The sequence below is a fragment of the Myodes glareolus genome, chromosome 26 (assembly GCF_982192425.1).
Source record: "Myodes glareolus chromosome 26, mMyoGla1.1, whole genome shotgun sequence".
Lineage (NCBI taxonomy): Eukaryota > Metazoa > Chordata > Mammalia > Rodentia > Cricetidae > Myodes > Myodes glareolus.
The window spans coordinates 43,082,032-43,104,907 of NC_142051.1; the positions used below are offsets into that span (position 1 = coordinate 43,082,032).

The 22,876-nt window shown below is 50.4% G+C and overlaps 1 protein-coding gene across 5 annotated transcripts in view; it reads right to left on the reverse strand.

Annotated features, from left to right (window-relative positions):
- The window catches only part of Appl2 (adaptor protein, phosphotyrosine interacting with PH domain and leucine zipper 2), a 42,525-nt gene that overhangs the window by 11,210 nt on the left and 8,439 nt on the right, over positions 1-22,876 (reverse strand). For 4 of the 5 annotated variants that reach the window (XM_087902191.1, XM_087902190.1, XM_048418229.3 and 1 more), the window contains exons 3-9: positions 13,582-13,641; positions 13,073-13,144; positions 8,945-9,032; positions 6,550-6,591; positions 6,378-6,436; positions 5,034-5,180; positions 1,781-1,863 (exon numbers count right to left, since the gene is read on the reverse strand). In XM_087902191.1, coding sequence (XP_087758317.1) covers positions 1,781-1,863; positions 5,034-5,180; positions 6,378-6,436; positions 6,550-6,591; positions 8,945-9,032; positions 13,073-13,144; positions 13,582-13,641 — 551 coding nt within the window. The remainder of the gene's footprint in view (positions 1-1,780; positions 1,864-5,033; positions 5,181-6,377; positions 6,437-6,549; positions 6,592-8,944; positions 9,033-13,072; positions 13,145-13,581; positions 13,642-22,876) is intronic. The other variant, XM_048418230.3, reaches the window with a different exon arrangement.

Consider the following 22,876-nt stretch of genomic DNA (forward strand, 5'->3'; position numbering starts at 1 on the left):
TCTACTTTGGTCCAGAAAGCTGCACTACCGGAGTGATACAAGCCTACCACTAACGCAGACCTAGGAGCTGCTCTGGGAACCCATCCTCGCGGTCTCCACACAGCAGCCTACCAAAGACCCCTAAGGGAAGGAGCGCAACAGCACTGCCTAGCTTAGGACCCGAGAAGGCGGAGTCAGGAATGACTGAAACATCAAGGTACAACAACAAGCCAAGGACTGTCCTGAGACCACTCTACACTGGTCAAGAACTGCTCATGGGCCAGTGTCTAGGCTCCGCGTGCTGTATGCAGACATGTAGAGACTTGGGACTTAGCTTCGTACAGGAGCTTTTCTTGTGGCCTCACCAGACTCCTGCCCACTGAGGACAGGAGTAGGTTGTAGAATCTAGACAGAAATTCCCAGACGGCCCCCACAGCTGAGAATGCAAACTAGAAATAAGGAGTCCCACTTCACGTGAGGTTACACAAGAGACAGAACCATGGCAGGCAGGAGGAGCTGGGCAGACGCGCAACAAAGTCACATTGACTAGTTTCTCACACTCCGAGGCCAGGATTTATCTTCTCTCAGCCTGGCCATTCCACCCAGCTCTCGACTCATCTAGGTGAGTGTCCCTTATAGGAATGCAGAGATTCAGTGCCAGCACAGACGTTGCCCGAGGGCTTCACGGGGGGGGGGGGCTGTGCCCGCATAAAACACAACAGCACGAGATCCCCACGCCCGAAGAACAATGGTGGCATTTACTCACTGGCGTGAAATTCAAGTGCTAAGAAAACATCAGTTCTCTGCCAGGAATAGTGATGTACACCTTTCATCTCAGGAGGCAGAGGCAGGCAGAGCTATGTGAGTCTGGCCACCCTGTGTTATAGCGTGAGTTCCAGGCCAACCAGAGCACAAAGCAAACTTCAGACTTGAGAGATGAGAGACTGGGCCCCTTTACAGAGTGACAGGTTTGGTGATGTCCTCTAACACTCCCAGGGAAGAAGGTGATGTCACAGATGCCACTGGCCTGGCTCTACCCCTGCTGCTGGGCACTGGGTAAGCCCAGGGCCTGGCTTTCCCGAAGAGCACAGCTTCCTGTCCCAGCCATGGAGGCCAGTGTTCACTCCTCGTCTTCAGGGCCTTTCATGGACTTCTGATTGGGTAAATTCCTGCTGGGTCTCTTAAGCTATCTGAAATCTAACTGTTTCGAGAAAACGTTCTCATTTTCTCAAATGAAGTAGATTCCATATTCATTATTTTCACTTGGTAGCCCCTTTGGGGGCGGGGTGAGAGGTTCTGAACGGGGGGCCTCATGTGCCCCAGTCTGACTCCCTGACTCCTCCTCCCACCTTCTAACTCTTCATTTCTAACTTGCCCGTCCCCAACACACACAGCAGTCTTAATAGGTATTAAGAGTGACATACTCATGCACAGGGAGAAACCACGAGCCACCTCAGAGCTCCGGTCAGAGACTGTGGGAGAGGGAAGAGGCAGGAGCCGGGGCAGCCCTCCCAAGCCTAAAAGACCATCTGAGGACTGTGATGTGCACTCCATGGCTGAACTGCAGCTCGCTGACGTAAACGCAAAGGCTTGGCATCTTGCTTGTCTAGTATGACCCTAGAATTCCCTGGAAGTGGAGCTGTGTGGTTGCTGGTCCCATTACCACAGAGGGAAAGCTAACGTACATTGCTCCCAGACTCACGACATGTGACACCTAAACACTAACAGAGGCGATTACAGGGTGAGGGTGACTCAGTGGGAAGACAAAAGGGACCCACAGCCTAGCCTGAGACAGCGTTACCTCTGAACCATGCCTGTAACGGATGACAAGAAACCGTCCATACTTTTGGAGAACATCTCTGCTCCTCTCTTGAAAAAGTTAATCTGAAAGATACAATGGCAGTACTCTGAGCATCAGCTAGAACGGTCACAGTCGAGTCCCTAATTATGAGATGGTGTGGGATAGTTGATGTGGCTGCCAGCCTCTTCTTGCTGGCAGTCGGCAGCATCCCTCCAGCACGACGGTTAAGAGGTCCACGTCCACGGTGTGTTTGTCAGTGGGAAGATGGAGCTTGACAGTCCTGCTGAATTGCAGGAGCACCAGGAGTACAGAAAGGGAATACACCCTTGGTGCATACTAACAGTGTCAGTAACCACAGCTGATCATCTCGGAAACTGCCATCAGCAGCGTTCTCTCCCATGAGTTCGAACCCAGTCATATACCACTAGCATTACGTGGAGATGAACCACGCGACAGACGCTCAGGACCAACAGGGCACCGACAGACATCTGACGGAGTACAGCACGAGATGTCCACCCAGTACAGGGCTAACATCTGCCTGAGCACACTGCCTGGGCCAACAACTGGGTACCCAACACAGGTGAAGGGCCAGACACCGGAGAGAGAGAACGCTTCTGGGCGTTACAGACGCCTGCAGCTGCCCAGCTGAAAAAGCTCCAACCTGCTTCTCTGGTGTGCTTTCCAAAACCTGAACCTGAGGTACGAATGCTACACTTCACGTGCCTCATGACAGGGACTTAACAACTGTGAACCACGGCCAGACACACGGAAAGCACTTAGCATGGGCACTTTTTCCATGTGTTATTTTGGCTCATCTGAAAGTGGATCATGGCCTGGGCAGTGGGCAAAGAAACTGAAGTCTCTCCCTAAAAAGGCCAGTGGATGTTATCAGCAGGGTTTTACTCTCCTTCCCTTGAGTCTGAGAACACCCTGGGAAAATGTGCACCAGTGCCTTTAGGTCATCAGGTACAGCTGATGAGGAGGATTATCTCATGAGTCAATACACACATGTTCTGTCTGGTCCGCTGACCTTTGATTCAGATCATGATTGTAAATCCATTTCAATCCCTGAAATGTCAACTAACCAAACAATACTCATCAGCTAATTTCCATCGTTTAAGTCAGCCTTCTGCATTCTCACAGCTCCACCTCTGGGGTCTCTTGTCCTTCCTTGCTGACATCCTTTGGAACACTGCTTTAACTAACAAGCTTGCTCTCCAGTTACTCTGAGCTCTCTGGGGTACCCAATCCCAAGCCCCGCCTGGCGCTTACCCCACCAATGCCATATGACAGGTCCCTTTATGCACTCCAAATCTGTGCAGGGCTGTTGATATGGCGCTGCTCTTGCCACCAAGCCTCATAACCTGTGCTTGACCCACAGGAGCCACATGATGGAAGGAGAACACTGAAGCCCGCAGTTGTCCTGTTATTTCTACATTCAGGCCACAGCATGTGTACACCCACACATGTATGGACACACACACAAATATGATTTTGAAAAACCTATACAAATAATAAAACCTCAGTATTCAAGTCTGTTTTCTAAGGACCAGACAAGCCACAGCAGAGGCAACACATCCACCATGATGGTATTGAAGTCTGAGCGGTCTCCACCAATGGGCCTGCAAACAGCTGGGTGCAGTGCGCACAGACATGAGCTAACACAGGCGGTGCCCCATAAACACTGATCAAAAGGGCTGAGGCAGTCACCCAGCAGCTCATGTCGTCGGGAGCTGTCAGGGAGGGAAAACTCCAGCTCTACCAGTCCTGCCTCTTGAATGAGGAGTTTTCAGATGCAAAATGAAATGTTCCGCGTCCTCTAACCGGATGCCTTGGCCACAACGGCATGGCTCTGCCATTCTAGGCTGGGGCTGTGTGTGTAAAGTATCTATCTCTCCTCTCCCCTCCCCTGCTTCCCTCCCCTCCCCCACGGCCAATTTACAGTCACTTTTAGCCTGGCTGGGGAGACAAAGCGCAGTCATGGGCTGTGAAAAGCGAGGAACCTCCTGGCCACATCCTTTGGGTCCTGTGGGACTGTCCACCAACCAAGATCCACAGACTGCCCAGACTGGAGCTTTTTATCTGACACGGTAAATACAAACCCTCCCTGTCCGCCTCCTGGGCCTGGAGGTGAGCAGGGATTACTACCCCAGGGTAAGGGCTGCCAGCCTGGGAGGGCACACAGGAAGTGACTACCATCTCTCAGGACCAAGTGTAGTACCTAGCTTCAGGAGAAAGGGGGGCGGACAGAGAGTCAGCATAGAGCCCATTCTGAGGAAGCTGGGTGGCTTTGCTGGGGGCTGGATAACCCATCTTTATTCAGACGACAGAGCAGCTAGATGGCAGGTATGAGCTGAGTTCTCTGAACTCCATCAATGTTTAGCAACTGTATTAGGAATTACAGACAGTGTGGGTGGCTGTTTAAAGATGCCCAGACCCCCCCCCCCCGCTTTCCTAAGTGAAGCCGATGATGAATTTCTTTTGAAATATATGCAATTTTAAAATGCATACAAAAGTCCTAGCTGTTCATATATGTTTTAAACTGGCATTTGGTTTCTTCACATTATTTTTAGTTCCCAGACTGAAAATGACCTAAGATTCTAGGCGCATTTCTCCTGTCCGATATAAGGGTTGACAGCTCAGGCTGGCTCCTGACACTCCTGTGCCACCGCAGCTGGGCTGGCATCCTTAAACGAGAGCATCTCTTAAGACTCAGCAGATCACTGAGGAGGAGGGAAGGAGCCGAGGAACTCCTGCACGGAAGACTTCGGAAAGCACGGGCACAGTTTCCCCATGGCCCCGGAGGGAGTGCACTGGCAGTAACTTCAGGGGCATGCATGCCACTGGAGAATGACCCCGCCAGAGTGAGCCTCACTGTGCAGAGAGGAGAAGGCACAGGCACATCCTCTGAGCAAGCCAGCCACCCAACTTAGGTGGGAGTGAGCCGCAGCTCAGACTGTGAAAGCAACATGCTCTAAAACACACCGGGCAGAAAGCTGCAACTAGAAAAGCAGAACCAGCACCGGCTTTCTTGGGTGAGAGGCAGGCGGGCAGGCAGGCTCTTCCCTGAGGGAGGCTTGGGATTGGGCCATAGCTTCCTGAACATATGGCCTCACAGGTCAAGCCCAGCTGGAAGCTCTCCTAAGAGCCGAGCCCCAGGAACGTTACCAGGACACTGTGAATCTGTTTCTATGGCAACGCTCCCACGGCTCCTGACTACATCTCTGGGTCTCCCCTCATGGTGCAGGCCTACCTGTCCGTGGGCGAAGCCTATCAAGGGGTCCATCATGGCCACCCGCTTGCGGTACTGCAGCGCGTTGAGCGCGCAGTAGTACTGGAGTGATGACAGGTGCTGCTTCCGCCGAGCAGACGCCACCTCTTTCCCGACTTCAGTCTTCACCTGGAGGGGGGGGGGAGAACTTCAAGTTGCCCTTGGGGTCCAAGAATTCTGCAAGAGGCGAATGGACGGAACTAGAAAACCCATCCTGAGTGAGACACACAGATCCAGAAAGACAAATGTAGTATGTATCAGGCGTAAAGCAAAGGACAACCAGCCTACAGTCCACAACCCCGGAGACGCTAGAACCCTCATCCAGAAAGAGATGGAAGCAGGTGCAGATCTACAACTAACTGCTGGGCCGAGCTCCCTGAGCACAATCGAGGACAGGAGGAGTGATAATATTAACAAAAGGGTCAAGACCATGATGGGGAAACCCAGATTCAGCTGACCTGAGTTAGTGGGAGCTCACTGGCTCTGGACTGACAGCTGGGGAACCTGCATAAGACTGAACTAGGCCCCCTGAATGCAGGTGACAGTGGTGTGGTGTGGGCAGTATATAGACAGGGTCACTGGCAATGGGCCCAGGATCTAACTCTAAGGTATGGACTGACTTGGTGGAGACCATTCTCTATGGAGAGATACCTTACTCAGCCTAGGCATGGGGGAGGGGGCGCAGAGTGGCTTGGTCCTGCCTCAATGAGGTGATTGGACAAACTCTGCTGACTTTAGCTGACTTCTGAGGACCAGATATGGGGTGGGATGGGAGGAAGGAGGAGAGCAGAAGGGGGGGAGGGTAACTGGGATTGATATGTAAAAAATAAATAATAATTTAAAAAAGAATTATGCAAGAGCACAAAACTTCAGGCACGTTTGGTTCATCGCAAGCATTTCACAATGAGCATAAAGGCATGGAGATAAGGGTCCACCTTGGCTTAACTAGAAACGGCAATGAAAACACCCAAGTGACAGCACCTCGGTCCCCGAGACTAGATGAGGCAAAGCCAGTACCCAATACTGCCCACTGGGAAAATGCTACAGCAGCAGGTACCAAAAGTCACACAGAGTTTGGTTCATGCAAAAGCCTGTAGTCCCTGGAAATAATTTAGCTCAAGGAAATCATGTAACAGAAGTAAGAATTGTATGCCTGTTGTCTGTTTCAGCAGAGAACCTGACAGCACCACACAGAGGCCGACCAGCACGTGACTAGCTCTGGCAGTGACTCCAAGCTGGTGCTTGATTGTGAACCGGTCCAGGACAAGCCCCACCGCACAGCATCAATGCTACACATTTACAGAAGTGACTCTGAAGGACACTCACCCTCTCGTTCTCCCTCTTCTTAGGGAGCCTGCTGTATTTTGCCATTGAAAGGTCATGCTCTAAAAGAAAAGGTATCTGAGCATCTATCATAAGACACTGACTGTCTAAGCCCTGCCCACCCTGAACTCGGGTACATCCCAAGCCTATGTACCCCAAATGGAGAGATGCCTACCATTGCTGGCGAGCCCAAAGAGATCCTTCAAAGTGCTGACTTCTGTACAAGGGAGAAGAGAACGTGTTAGCGCAAAGATGATGGAGCCACACGAAGTCAGAGCTCTGCCTTCCTGAGAGGATCAGGGCACGTGCCCTGCCCACAGGACCAGACCTGGTGACGGCAGAGGCACTTCACCCCCAGTGGTCTATAAAGGAGATGGAATCTGGGGACTGGCAGATGGGATGTGGCCAGGTACTTGTCTGGAAATCTGGTCCACAAGCTGAGGCGTTCAACTGTCTAGAGCGTCTTCCCTGACAACAGGCTCCGACTACACTGTGGCCCAGAGTTTCTGCAGGCATCATTGTAGAAATCTGATTTATCAGTCGCTGGTGGACACTGGTATACTGCACAGCCACAGCCAACACCAACAGTCATGACCCCATAGCGTGGCGCTGCACCCATCAGCCACCAAAATGGTTTAACAACCCCCAAACCAAAATGACAAAACAGTCATCAAAAGAATGATGGCCCAAGATGAACACTGAACACAGGAGACAGAACCCGGAGGCTTCTGATGATGATAATGTAGTGACAAGGTGATAACGTCTACCTTCCCAACACAACCCATGCCACTTCGTCAAACAACAAACTCTAAGCGCTACGCTCTTTCTCAGTCTGTGTGCAGAAGGCCTGCTGGTCTTCCTTCTCCTGGCGTTGCCTGCCTGTGGCCCCTTCCTCTCAAGCGTTTTCCTTTCTCTGCTTCTTACTCTGTTAGCGCAGAGTTGTCTTCTCTCGTGCTCTCCCCAGGCAGCTGTGGGGCACGCTGGTGTGATGTAACGAGGGTACAACAGCAGGAGGATCCCGGGCTCAAGGCCAGCTTGTGCTATTAAGGGACTGGAGAGACGGCTCAATGGTTAAGGACACTCGCTACACCTGTAGAGGATCCAGGTTAGGTTCCTAGCACCCACATGGAGGTTCATAAGCATCTGTAACTCCAGTTCCAGGGCATCAGATACCTTTTTCTGCATACATGAGGAACACATGTAGGAATGTACATTCAGGGAGAATATCCATATGTATAAAATGTAAATTAATTTAGAATTTAAAAGGCAGCAAAATGTATTCTAAGGCGCTATCTAAGCAGACGGGGCCAGATTCACATTTGGCTGGGACCAAATCCTTCAAGTTTATGTCTCTGCGTCATGAGAAAAGGATGACAGATCACGTTGTTATAGACAGAAGGCTGTGCGCCACCGTTTAGACACTGGGAACCTTTGCGAACCTGGGTCCTCGGCAAGAGCAGCCAGTGCTCTTAACCACTGAGCCGTCTCTCCAGCTTCAAGGTTATATGGTTTTTTTTTTAAATTAAGGCTTTTTTAAAATTAAGATTATAATTTTTTTAGTTGGTCTCCTCAGCTATAATTTCTTGTTTTTATTTTTTCTAATATGGAATGTTTCACAGATTTTCATGTCTTGTGCACAGACCATGCTAAGCTAATCTTCTCTGTATGCTTCTAATAATTATAGATAATTCTTTACTCTCTAAGTAATAAACACAATTAAGGACACCGGCATTAGGACATTTTGATTCAGCTTTCTAGTACCAAGTTTTTGAGTCATGCCTTTTTAAACACTCATTTGGATTATTTTTTATTTTAAATACATCTCGAATTATTGTAAGGTTCTCTTTCAGTTTGGAAACTGAAATTCATCTAAAAGGCTACCCGGGTGTGGGTACCAGTCAGACTTCCTGGCTCCCCACCAAGCTTCACGGGAGCATGCTCACAGCCATACCCTAAGAACCCGAGTGCCCACCTCAGCACCCCCTACAGAGAAGGCCTGGCACTGCCCACTGTTGTCCTCCAAGTTTCCACTTCATGAGCCAAAGCATTCATGGTTCCCAAGAACAGTTGCCTCTACCCACAAAACGTGCCCTGGCATCCCTGTCTACTTGGCAAACGCTTACAGTTCAAACTCCAGCTCAGACCACCCACGCCAAGAAGGCTTCAGGTCTCTGGAGCGCTTTCTCCAGCCCTTCCACAGCCCCGCTGCAGACACTGCCATGATCCGCATCACATCTGTCTTATTGCCTGTGGCCTCCCTTGGGTAAGACAGGAATGTGCAGAACCGAAAGTTTGCTGAATGGAATGGCTTTAAAAACCACTTTTGCTGGCAGTTGGTGGTACACGCCTTTAATTCTAGTGCTCAGGAGGCAAAGGCAGGAGGATCGCTTTGAGTTCAAGGCCAGCCTACTGTACAAAGCTAGCTAGTTCTAGGATAGCCAAGGCTACACAGAGAAACCCTGTCTTGGAAACAAAAACAACAGCACTCTGGATACCCATGTGTTGAAAGAAATGGACACAGTAAGAATTAGGTTAATTCAGAAGGTACTGCGCCGGGCCTGCCACTTTACCTGTGAGGTCCTTTTCGCGAAACTGTATAACAGGTAGAACCATTGTGTCTGCCAGCTGCTTGGCCAGCTCTGTGTGGAGACCATTGAGCTGAAAGTAGAAGGACTTAGTTGAGAAATGATACACTGTACCATTGACGTACACTTCAGCAGGCGTCACCAGGCACTCCTGTGTGCCGAAGTGGCCCAGCTGGCATCCTCACATATACACCTCCTAAACCACAGACCGAGGTAGGCCTGGAGGGCTGGCTGCGGCACCAGAAAGCTCGCCAGAGGCGTCTCCGGCTCACAGTCCTCTTTGCTCTCTGTGCAAACGCTGGCTCTATATTCTCAGGCTGGGCCACACCCTCCTAGTCACACAGGGCACTGGCCGGCACCGAATGCGGACTGCTGGCAGGACTCTGGCTTGCCAGCTCACCAGGCCTGTCAGCAATCCCACTCACAGGAGCTACGGTCACACCAGAAAAACCAGCCTGCTGGGACCTGACTCGGGTTAGCTCAGCCTACGGCCAGCAGAGGGCCAGCAGAGGGCCAGCAGATCCACGGAGGAGACAGAGGGTGCTGCTGTCACTGCTACCACCTGGTGCCAGTTTTCCATGCCCACCCTGTGGATTAGGGGCCATTTACAACCCATTGTACCCACAGGCAAATAACGCCAATCCAGATCACAACTGAACGGCACAGCTGGGATGTGATCATGGCTAGGAATGAAATCACTTTCTCCACAACTGGGCAAACAGGGTGCTCTGTATGTCACAGTGCTGCCCAAACCACACATCCCATGACGAGGCACCAGTGGTGTCCCTAGTTTGGGTGACGAGGGCAAGCACCTCAAGATCATTTTTGTGGTCAGCAGCTGGCAAGGCGACCTTCAGTAATGACAGCAGCCATCTGGGCCATTGTCCCATGCCTGCGCATCTCCTACAGGGTTTGCCCTCTGGGGTCAGGGTTTAAAGATCTAAGGTCAACCCCTTGCCTGGTAAGGGAACACTGTTAGTGTCTCCTTATCTCGGCCCCGTTGAGGTGTGGCAACTTTCTTCTGATGGGAACACAGACGATGGCCCTGTCAGTGAATGACACTGGGGTTGGAGGGCTGGGCTTTCTCCTAGAATGACTGCAGTAAGAAACGTAATGGTTTTCATCAACACCTAACTGAACCTCAACAAGCCCTCCCCCTACGCCGTGGCTCTGGCTTGGCAGACATCAAGCAAGCAGGAAAGTGGTCCCACATGTCAGGATGGCAAAGTTCCTGCCCAACCGTTCTCTTCCTAAGGATGGAATTTGTGTCATACATCTTCTGTGGGGCATGACAGATGCACAGGCCGATGATTTCCAACCACGGTAGCTTTGCTGCACGGTCTGCCCACCCCACCCCCCCGCCCTGTGCGTCCAGATGCTCTGACAGGAAATGGTGATGTGCCCGCTGTGAGAAGGAAGGACTCAAGCGGGCATTTCTGGCTCACAAGAAAGGCTCATTCCAGGACAGTCTATTACATGGGCCACACATCTCCCCTGTCTGCTCAGCTGTCACCTTTAAAATTCACCTGGCTCTGGTACAGAGAGGGAACTATGTCAAAGCTATTCTCTTCTCATACCTAAACCCAGCTGGTGGCGGCTTAGTCTGGACATCAGGAAGCTGTGCAAACCTCTCGGCACCACCCTTTAGTCAGTCCATCGAGAGAACCACACTGCTTCTCAGAGACAGTGGGTAGCGAATGTCAGCTGGGCATACTCGCCACGCCGCTGACAGCCAGCCTCACTTCCTCAGAGCCTCTCTTCTGTGTATGGACATATGCAATTTTGATGGAAATATCCCGCTGCCTCCCTGTGCTATTTACTCACAATTAATAAATGTGTAAACTGAGTAAATAAAAAGTCTTCATGCCTTTTTATTATCACTCTGCTGTTCGATGATCACATCTTTAATAGATTCTATATCCATTTCAATATATTTTTTACACTTACTCACTGGGTGTGAGCATGCACGTATTTATGTGCCCACGCCGTACCTGTGGAGTCGTGTGTGTGTGCATGTACAAGCAACAGCACCCTGTGGAGTCTCTGTGTGTGTGTGCGCGTGTGTGCGTGTGTGCAAGCAACAGCACCCTGTGGAGTCTCTGCGTGTGTGTATGTGTGCGTGTGCAATGACAGCACCCTGTGGAGTCTCTGCGTGTGTGTATGTGTGCGTGTGCAATGACAGCACCCTGTGGAGTCGTGTGTATGTGCATGTGTACAAGCAACAGCACCCTGTGGAGTCGTGTGTGTGTACAAGCAACAGCACCCTGTGGAGTTGTGTGTGTGTGTGCGCATACAAGCAAGAGCACCCTGTGGAGTCATGTGTGTGTACAAGCAAGAGCACCCTGTGGAGTCATGTATTTGTGTGTGCGTGTGTGTGTGTGTGTGCAAGCAACAGCACCCTGTGGAGTCGTGTGTGTGCACAAGCAATAGCACCCTGTGGAGTCATGTATTTGTGTGTGTGTATGTGTGTGTGCGCATGTGTACAAGCAACAGCACCCTGTGGAGTCTGAGGACAACTTCAAGAGTCAGTTCTCTCCCACTACCATGTGGGCGCAGGCCTTGAGCTCAGGTCATCAGACTTAGCGGCAAACGCCTGTACCCGCTGAGCCACCTCAGGAGTCTGCTGACATACTTCAGAGACCCCCAAAGCGGGAATGACAAGTATGACGGCTAATCATGATGGTCAATGATAGGTTTGTAATCACCGTGGAAACAAACCTCTACACATGTCTCTGATGAAGTTTCTAGGTTGACTTAACCGAGAAAGGAAGAGCTTCCAGGAAACCACAGGCAAGAAAGTGGTATACCCAGGAGGGAGGAAGCTCTGTGCCCCTCCCCACACCCTGCCACGAGTCACTGCATCTGGCAGGTCACTGTGTCCTTCGTGATGTCTCTCAATCACAAGTGGTGACCATATGAGTCCCTGAGGTGTGAACTGGTCTTACAAATGACTAAACCCCAGTGTTGAGCCGGTCAGTCTGATGCACCACAAGCCTGGGCTTATAACTGACACCTGAAGTCAGGGCAGTTTTGTAGGACTGGGCTCTCCCGTATTGTGGGACCCTAGGCTTTCTGTAGGTGCTGCAAATACAACAGGAGAAAACAGTCTGCTGTCCTCTCCCCACCGGTCAATGCGACACAACAAAAATACAGAACCAGATGGCTTGTCTACCTCGGCCTCCAGCGCTTCCACAGATCACCACAGAGCTGGCGGCCTGGCCCTGCCGAGTGAACTGGTCCAGTTCTAAACGGACGCCAGTGTCCAGAACTCCTGCGGCTCAGCGCTGGCTACAGCGTATTTCCTATGACAGCACCCTGCAGATTCTCTGAAAGCTGGAGCCCACACACCCCAGGTACCTTGGGTGTCTCTTGGTACCAGCAGTAATGGAGCTCTGAGGGCTTTCTTTACAACAGTGCTGAAATCAAACCCAGCACATGCAAGGCAGGTATTGTACCCTGAGCCACATCCCCAGTCCACTTACGGTTTTGCAACTAAAGTTTATGTAACTTCCTATAACAATGGTTTCCCACACATATAATAAAGTTACAAGAACAGGTGTATAAAATCGTATGTCATGGGTTGAACTGGGTCCCCATCAGAGGACACATCCACCTGGAACACAGGACATGGAAACAGGGTCTCTGAAAATGTGATCAGCAGTGTTAAAAACAAAGTAGTCTGATTTTCCAGGTGACCCGGGCTCAGTGACAGTCGTCCTGAGAAGAAGAGATCCATGTGGCAGGGATGCTGCCGTAAGCCAAGGCACACAGAAGCCACTGGAGACCGCCAGGAGGAAGAATTCCATCTAGGCCCTAAAGGAATGTGGGTTTGTAGACAACTTGAGCTAGTGTTCTGTCTTCCAAAGCTTCTAGAGAATGAATTCCTGTTATTTGAAGTCATCTAGCTGTGGAAGCATATCAGGGTGACCCAAGAAACCAGGGAACCAAATGCTCAGAAGTCCTTGTGGTCTATTTTCCCTCCAAAAGGCAAGTACGGTGCTAACCCCACCTCTATTGTGGACTGAACCTCAGAAAACTGAGGAGGTATTCTAATGCAGAGGGAGGCAAAATAGGGACAAAAGAGTTCATAGAGGAAAGTTTTCCACGCCTTACCTCCTCCATCACTTTGGAAAAATAATGTAGCGTAGAAATTACCTCTTCATCGCCTTTGCCCAGAGCAAAATTCTAGGACAGAGAGAATTAGAAAGCCAGGTGTTAAATGGAACTCTCCGACAAACACCACGCTGGCACCCACTTCCTTTCCGCTCTCAGGGCACACCCTGTCAGGTTCCCTCTGCCTGTCTGAGAGGTGTACCAACGGCCCTCCCTGGCCACGCCTGACCGTCTGAACAGGATGCTATCTAGGGCTCTGTCCTGACGGCTGGCACTGAGTGGCTTGGCCTTCCTGGAGACCAGGAACACTCGTGGGCCTCGAGACTTTGGGATGATCCCAGGTCCATTTTATCAGTGAGAAAGGGTAAGAAGGAAGAAAGGGAGGCAGAGAAGGAGAGGCTGCATGCAGGGAGGACACAGGGACCTTCCGAGGGTGTCCTTGGAGAACGCCTTTAAAAGGGGCCTCCTGGGTCCCTGTGCACGGCACCGCGCAGCGCACCGTACGTTACCTGTTTTTCATATGCCAGTAGCTGCTTCGAGAGCTGCTGAGTGGCCAGGCACATTTCGTTCTGCAGGGGAAGAGCAGAGCAGAGTGCGTCAGTTTTCTAGGTGTGTGTCGCCACCGAAACAGGCCCCCTCACAGCAGCCTAGACGAGGGAGGTGTGGGCCCTGGCAGCGATCGTTTTTCTTTATAGACAGGGTCTCTATGTAGCCCAGGCTATCCTGGAACTCACGAGCCTTTTTCCTCAGCATACGGGGATCAAAGGTTCGGCCCACCACACCTGGCAGAAGTTGTCTAGGCAGTCTTCAGAGGCCATAGCAGAGCCTGAGCTTGCTTTAGGACGAACTGCTCCTTCCGGTTATTCAGGCAGTAAACAAAGGCGTGAGCAGACACCGTCCCGGTGCTCACGGGTGTATGACACAAGGGAACAGCAGGTACATACATGACGAAGACTGCAAAGGAAAGACCCTGGGTGCTCCAGGCGGTCCTGACAGCGGGACCTTGCTGGACTCTAAGGAGAGAAGCTCAATGAAGCAGACCCTGCAGGAAGCCAGGGAGCTGGCCAGCAAGAGCGGCTTTCCAGAAGAGGACCCAGCACTGGAGGGGGGGGGGGGTAGACAGCCCTCACGAGCTGCCTGTGCATGGTAACTGCAGCCAAGGCTGCAGAGCGGAGGCTACACAGGCAGCCAGGGCTGCAGAGCGGAGGCTACACAGGCAGCCAAGGCTGCAGAGCGGAGGCTACAGAGGCAGCCAGGGCTGCAGAGCAGAGGCTACAGAGGCAGCCAGGGCTGCAGAGCAGAGGCTACAGAGGCAGCCAGGGCTGCAGAGCAGAGGCTACAGAGGCAGCCAGGGCTGCAGAGCGGAGGCTACACAGGCAGCCAGGGCTGCAGAGCGGAGGCTACACAGGCAGCCAGGGCTGCAGAGCGGAGGCTACACAGGCAGCCAGGGCTGCAGAGCGGAGGCTACACAGGCAGCCAGGGCTGCAGAGCGGAGGCTACACAGGCAGCCAGGGCTGCAGAGCAGAGGCTACACAGGCAGGGCTGCATGCAGACTGAGCCTGGCCCTGGGACCTGGCACCAAGAATGGCTTTGACAGAAGCATGGTCATCCCCAAGTTCCACAGGACCAAAGGAAAGCACAGCCTGGGAAGCCTGATCGCTCTGCACGGCTGGTATGCTGGTCCTGCCCTCCTCCAGCCTCTGGCTCTAGCCGCTGACCCACCGTCTTCCCACTACCAATGCAGAAGACCTAGAACGTACGTCTCTCTTGCTTCTAACGCCACGTTCAAGCTGCTCTTCAGCTCAGGGTTATTTCTAAGATGGTGCCAAGGCACAGAGTATGTCCCAAGGTGACTTTTGTGGCCTTGGCTTTCACTCATTTTTTTCTCTGGGGCTGTTATTCAAGGGCAAGTCCTACACTCAGGAGGACCTGACCTATTAGAGACAGAACCCAGCTTCTGGGACCTTCTCAGCAGAACAGGCCACACAACTCCCCAGCTACCTCCGTCTGCCCCACGGAACAGGTAAGACTGAAAACATGACAGCTCGCTTGCTCTCTCTCTCCCAGAATACAGTCACATACAAGGTCCTGACTTCAACTGCCTTCCCTGCCCCAGCGCTGCTCCTCTGGGGCTGATCTCAGATGGCAATCACGGGGCCAAGGAAACAGGTGAACACATACAGAACTCCATCACCTGTTTAGAGGGGCGAGGAATAGTTCTTGGCACCCGGCAGCCACTAACATGTTCGATGATTGATGTGTGAAAAGGTCAAGAGACCCATCTAAACTTGCTCTTGTAGACCAGGCTGGTCTCGAACTCAGATCTGCCTGTCTCTGCCTCCCGAGGGCTGGGATTAAAGGTGGGCACCATCACTACCCAGCTAAACTCCAAATCTTAAACACCTGCAACCAAACTGAGACAAACTCCTGGTGTACAGGCCTGCACCACAAAAGGCAATAAAAAACGAAGGCCAGAGGAGCATGTGGCTGACCCTTCCTCTACAGCAGAGGTGCTCTGAGGAAAGGGTCTCGAACACGGGCTACACAAACAGTGCCTGGCTTTGAGTAGGTGGAGTTTGTCTGAGGTTGGCACCTGCCCGAGGCTCTCCCTGTGGTTTGGACATTCAAGAATCACTAAGTAGTAGCTAATACTGACAGGGTGCTTAGTTCACACCAGAAACCACACTGTCTGAGTTACCTTGCTGTTGTAGGAGGCTGCCACTTGTTCGCGCCCTGCAATGCAGTTTTAAATATACACTTTTTATTTACGTGTAAGTGTGTGTGCATGCATGCAGATAGATCATCTGCAGATGCCCACGGAGACTGGAAGAAGGCATCAGGTCCCTTCGAACTGAGTTACTGGTGCTTCGGATGTGCTTCAATGTGGATGTGAGAACCACGCTTTCCTGGGAACTGGACAGCAAGAGAGGTGGTCCTGCATTTAGGTTTGAATGGAGTTCTGGGTGTGACATCATGCTGTGAGTACGCGTGTGTGCGTGTTTCTGTGGAGTACTGGAACCCTGGGCCTTCAGTTGGGCAAGGCTCTCCCTCTGAGCTCATACGGACCAGTGTTATTCTCTTCATGGTCCCGCACAGCTCTGGGGCCACTGCCCACTTCACAGGAGCCCTTGAAAGACAAGCAGGGGCCGGCACTGGGGCTCAGTGGCACAGGCATGTTTAGCACGCAGGAGGCCTTGGGCTTGATCCCCAGCACAAGGAAAATAAAAAGACAAGCTGCTAAAGGGTTTGCAGACAGCGTCTCCTACGTTAAAGAATCTCCTGTGCCGTTGCCAGGCAGAGACAAGGGGGTGGGGGGCACAAGCCTGAGGGACACCTGAGCTTCTGGCAAGGGAATGCTTACCTAGCCATGCCAGAGAGGCTTACTGCCCACAGGCTACCCGACATGGTCTGCACGGACAGCCCTGTGCTCCGCAGTCTAGTGCTCCGGACAGCAGAAAGCTCAGGAGAAGGCTGCTGACAGGCTGGCAGACGGCTGTCGGGGATGCATGGGAGCAGGCAGCGGGGTGGCAGAGGAGCGTGTGTTTGTGTGTGTGTGTGTGTGCGCGCGCGCGTGCGTGAGCAGAGTTCCCTGTGGCTGAAGTGGAGGAAAGCATGGATGGGGGAGCGCAGACGGGCAAGTCAGGGGGTGTGAGACAAAAACACACCCGAGGTGAGGCAGAGCGCCCCAGAAGAACTGCACCTATTCTTGAGGCAAATGGCAGGAAGTGGAGAGGACACAAAAGCACCAGGTCTGCACCTAGGAGGACAGTCATGCCACCACAAAGGCCTCGGAGGCTGCATAATGAAGCACTGTGAGCCCCACATGCAGCCCAGGCAGGGTTTCCCTCTGGGAGGCTGTTTCCTGCGTTCGCCCGGCTCCGGCCCACACACCTGAAGCTACAGCAAGTAAATGCCGTCTCAAGCAGGTAAATAAACCTCGGCTTGACTGTCAGGACTGAAATGTAGTAATTAAAATAATCTGGACTAAAAGTTAGTGAAAGGAAGAAAGTCATTTATTTCAAAACCTGGGGCCCACCTCCAACAACGACAGTCACCAGGCTCAGAAGCCAGACTCGTTCTACCTGGACAGGACACACTTCTGAAGGCAAACCCCAACTGCTGCGGCCATTGGTGGAGAGCAGTGTGCTGAGAACACAGCTCTGTGCCCACGAGTGTCTGCAGGCTCTTCTGGTTCTTCCACACGTCAGCTGTGGGAGCTCAGGTGATCTACACAGCCTCTCTGAATCTTAGGTTCTTTACATTATAACAACTTTATTTTTCTTAATTAGGAAGATAAATGAGAAAAATGTGTGATTTTGCTCTTTTGGCTTTTAAGGGGCCTGCCACCCACCTCCCAATTAAATCACACACACGGAGGCTTATTCTTACTTAGGAATGTCTGGCCTTAGTGTGGCTTCTTTTTTTCTTTTTTTGTTTTTGTTTTTTCGAGATAGGGTTTCTCTGTAGCTTTGGATTCTGTCCTGGAACCAGCTCTTATAGACCAGGCTGGCCTCGATCTCACAGAGATCCACCTGCCTCTGCCTCCCAAGTGCTGGGATTAAAGGCGTGCACCACCACTGCCCGGCTTGCCAGCTTTTATTAATTTATATTATCCTGACTACCTTTTGCCTCTGGACTTTCTCTATTTCTGTATACCTTTCTTCTTTCTCTGTGACTGGTTGGGGAGCTGGCCTTTCTCCATTTATTCTCTCCGCCTGCCAGCCCCGCCTACCCTTGCTCCTGCCTCACTATTGGTCGTTCTTCTTTTGATTAGACCATCAGGTGTTTTAGACAGGCACAGTAACACATCTTCACAGAGCTAAACAAATCAGCGTAAACAAAAGTCACATACCTGAAAATAATATTCCCCAACAAGAAAAGGCACATGTGGTGCCTGACCTGGTGTGACACTTGTGTGTTTAACAAATGAAGCCTGGCTGCCTCCTACAGGCTTTACCTTCTGCTGTCACAGACTCACACGGAGGGCGCCTGCTCTCATTGCTTCGCGACAGGCACAGTAACTTGTTCAGCTTAACAGCTTGCTCTTTCTGTGTGTGCGTGCGTGTGTGCGCGTGTGTGCGTGTGTGTGCGCGTGTGTGTGTATACACGCGCGCCCACGTAGTTAAAGAGAAGCAGTTTCTTCTACATTTATTTGGTGTCTGTGTGCGAGCGTGTAGAACTCAGACAAAAGAACTTTTGGGGTCAGTTCTTTCCTTCCACCACATGGGTTCCGGGGGAAGAAACTCGGGTCCTCAGGCTTGGTGACAAGACAAGTGTCTTTCCCTGCTAAGCCGTCTCTCCTGACCTGTAGCCCTGCGCAGTGTTTAAATATTTTCACTCCCCTTCTCTCTCATCTTTGCTTCAGCTGGAGATTACACTGTTCCCACATCCAAAGCAGGCTTTTGGGGCCCACAGTTTTCAGATCTGTTCGAGGGGACAATATTTCTATGCTCAAGTATGGGGAAGAACAGCTTCAGAGCTGGGTGTGGTGTACACAACTTTGTTTCACACTGGCCAGGGCTTCATGGTAAGACGCCATCTCTAACAAATGGCAAAAACCCCAAACCAAAGGGAGCAGCTGCGGAGAGATGACCAGATTAACCTGCTTTGCTGGGGGGAGAAAGGAGCTTCATCACGGCTGTCTCTTAGGGCTGGAGAGACAGCTCAGCGGTTAGAGCACCTGCTGCTCTTGCAGAGGACAGGAGTTTGATGCCCAGCACCCATGCCAGGCGGCTCTCAACCTCTTATAACTCCAGCTCCAGGGGATCCAACAACGTCTGTTGGTCTCTAGGGACACCCGCACATATGTATGTATGTACGTAGACACATATACTCTTAAAAACTTTTATCTAATTTATTAAAACACTGTCCCAGACCAAAGACACCAACCAGAGTGGCTTGTCTTCTGCTAGAGGAGAAAGGGCCGGTACTAAGAACCGCCAGTTTCTCTAGCCTACTAGCAACAGACGGTCTTCCTGGCCACGGCCAGAGCTGTCACTCACCTGGCCCCCATCTGTCTGACAGCTCAGAGGATGACCTATCTATCTAAACAGCTCTCTCCTAAGCCTGAGTCCAGTGGTAAAAAATAAAAATAAACAACTTTAAACATATTTAGGAAAGAAACAATTATCAGACACATAGATTTAAAGCAAGTACCATATCATATTTATTGTATGCAATAATGTGTGCCAGCGTAACCGCATAAATGTCTTTATGTTCTTGTTTGGGCACCTCAGGCAATCTGAACTTACTTGTCCAGTACTGAAATGCAGCAGAGAGTCCTAAGCAACCAGCTTTTGCTTGTTAGTATGAAGGGTGTGCGCCTTCCTCTTCCTCTGCAGTGAACAGCCATGATGGGGGCTCACTCCTAGTGTAGGCAATGGCTCTTCCGCCAGGTGAGAGACAACATGGGCCCACACGGCCCCCTGCCCAAGACGCCAACCCCCTCGCTAACTTGCAAGCTCACTTCAGAGGTTAAGCCAAATGAAATCTCAACACCCCCCAAACCAGTCACAGTAAGGGGTCAGCTCTCAGAACTCTATTTTTCTTTTTTAAAAATGTAATTGTCACTTTATCATTCTTTGTGTGAATATAGCAACAGGAGTGATGCATACGTACTGTGCAGTGCGTGTGCACACACGTGATTTTATTTACACGATGTCTGTAACTTAGATAATTTGTATCCTAACCTTCAAAGAAGGCATTCTGTTCTACTGGATAGATAATTAAAAAACAAACAAAGAACTAGCTAATCATGTCATTATCAAACTAGTGTATTAGGACCTGACTATAAACTCTGACTATAAACTAGTGTATTATATAAGTATTTTATAAGCCGTGGAAACCATATCTGATTATAGGACAGAAGGCTAAGGTATAAACAGGACATAGTCTATGATGTCATTAATACGAATAACATAAAGAGGGCATTGTTTATAACCTAATGTACGACAGCCATTGTTTATAACCTAATATACGACAGCCATTTCTTTATGTAGGTACCCGCTCTTTCCTTCATTCCTGAGGTCATAATGTCAACATTAACTTCAGAGTCCTTTTATGTTCCCAAAGATCCCCGGCCTTTCTCTATCAGTCTGCGCCCACCTGACGTACGGAAAGTGTCCCTACCCAGAGAATGACTCTTGTCCCGATTCCCAGTCGAGGCTTCTAGCTTTCTATTCTGAGACATCAACTTCAATCTCGCCTTTTCTATCTTTTCTTGCTCTTCCTTCTTCTAAACTAAGCCCAGAAGACACTCATTGAGCAGAATCCAAAGTGTTCCCAGCAGGCTGATTAAAAATACCTGTGTCTTACCGGCCACATGAAACTACTTTAAAAACATAATAGTGAAAAACTATGTCTTGCTTAAAAAAAAAAATCAAACTCTAATATAATTCAATATATTTAAGTATAAAATATTTAAGAAATAACATGAAATGAAACCAAAAAAGCTGGGGGCAGGGGGATGGCCAGAATGAAAACAGAGAAGTGTTACTAACTTAAAATATATACATATCAAAGCAAGCGAAACACATCTCAGTCCTTCCAGTAAACCTGAAAAGTCACAGCCTGCCCTGCCGATCTGGATGCTGCTGCTGGCCAGCTGTCTCCAGGGCATTTCCGCAGCTCTGCAGCAGAAGCCAGCAGGGAGGAGGGTTGTGGCCAGAGGACAGACCACATGACAGCCATGTGCTCTGAGTTAAAAGCCCGTCCCAGCCTCTCGGTATGCAAGACCTACTTAATTTTGGCACATTGAGCCACAATTCTGGCTTAGCAGAAAAAAACGCAGTAGGAAGTGTTTGGACCTGGCAGCCAATGGCTGTGACAGTCGTGGAGGGCAGGGCAGAGACTCCTGCAAGTGGGGGACATTGAGCCATTGAGATCTTGGAGCTTGGGAGTGTTAAATAGGAAGCTGGACCATTTAGTGGCAGCATTCAAAGTCACTAAATAGCAAGCAAGGAGGTCAGAGATAAGTACGGCCAATTTTTTTTTTCCTTTTGTATAAATCTGGAATACTCAGAGAAAACTACAAAAACTTTCAAAATAAGTCATCAAGAAAAAAAACGTAGAAAAGTCCTCACGTTCCCACGTTCTGAAAGGCTTATCAAAACAAATGAGGGCAGACGATCACAGACAAGTACAAAGCTCTGTCAAACCAGGTCTGCGGCCTGGGAACGGGCTCGGCAGCAGAACACTCGCCTAGCACGCCTCGAGGCCCAGGTTCAATGCCTAGCGCTGCAACAAATGCAACAAACTGTAGCCCGGGCTGGCTTCCAACTCAAAGACCCACCACATAAAGGTGTGTCCCACCAGCAAACACACTATCTGGCCTGATCCTGCCGTTTGTGAGTCTCTACCTCTAGCCCTGAACACTGCTCTGAACCACCTAGACTCCATGACCCCTCGGAGCTTGCGCTTCAAGAGGGAACTATGATCTGAGAGTGCTGGTATGTGTCTGGGAGGATCATCAAGCTGCACACTGAGCTCCAGGCCAGCCTAGGTCACTAAGAGCCTGTCTCAGAAAATAACAAAGAGGCTGGGTAGTGGTGGCACAAGCCTTTAATCCCAAGCATTCCAGAGGCAGCGGTGGATGGATTTCTGTGAGCTTGTGGCCAGCCTGGTCTACAGAGTAAGTTCCAGGACAGCTATAGCTACACAGAGAAACATGGTCTCAAACAAAGAAAAGAAAGGAAGCGAGGCAGAAGGGAGTCAGGTGAGCCTCCTCCTAGGCTCCCACGTTCAACAGTAACTGTCTGTCACCTGACCCTTTAAGTTCTCTAACGGCAAAGACTAGGGCTCTTATGGCGGATACTGACTAATGACTATATACAAATATACTTTAAACTGTACTTTATTGCTTCCTTTTGTGTACAGATGTGCATTTATGTGTGGCTGAGCATGCCAAGCACACGCGTGGGGGTCAGAGAACAACCTGTAGGAGTTGGTTTTCTCGTTCTACCATGTCGGTTCTGGGAATGGAATTGAGACTGTCAAGCCTGGTGGTAGGTACCGCGATCCTGGTAGGTACATGGCTGCCTGTGGTATTTATATCGTTCAAATCATCAAAGAGCAAAAGGAATATAAGCACATACAGATTTAAGGGTCAATGAAAACTATCTACTGTTATTGATATTTTGATGAGTAACTATTCTGTATGTCAGTGACTCACATTTTCCTTAGAAAGTGACACATGTGGCAGTTCTTGTTTGTAAAGAGATTTGCTTTTGCTACTCAGCAAATTATTTTGCATGGATTTGCAAGTCAAGATATTTGTTCCTCAAAACAAAGAGGCACCCCCATCTTCAGAGGAAAGCCTTTGAAATGCCATTTCTACCCTCCCACACTGACATCCAAGACTGCCCAATAACGAGAAAAACAAACGGCATCGAGACACTGAGCTCACTCATTCACAGTGGGGAGAGCAGACGCCAATGTCTCCCTTTGGGGTTGGAGTCAGAAGAAAATCAAAAGCAGTTACGTGGGTCCTCTCCTGTGCAGGCTGCAGGAAGACCCCAGCTCTGTCTCACACAAAAGAGACAACATGGGTCCTCTCCTGTGCAGGCTACAGGAAGACACCAGCTCTGTCTCATACAAAGGAAACAAGACTGTCCTTGGTTTTCTGAGAAGGAAAGTAAGAAAAACAATTCTGATATGTGTACATGTTCATGCAAGGGGGTACATACACATGTGTGCAAACATGTTTGCGCACAGGGGTACATACACATGTCTGTGAGCATGTTCATGTATGGGAGTGAACACATCCATGGAGGCCAGAGCTCAATCTCCCATTCCTCCCTTAGAAGC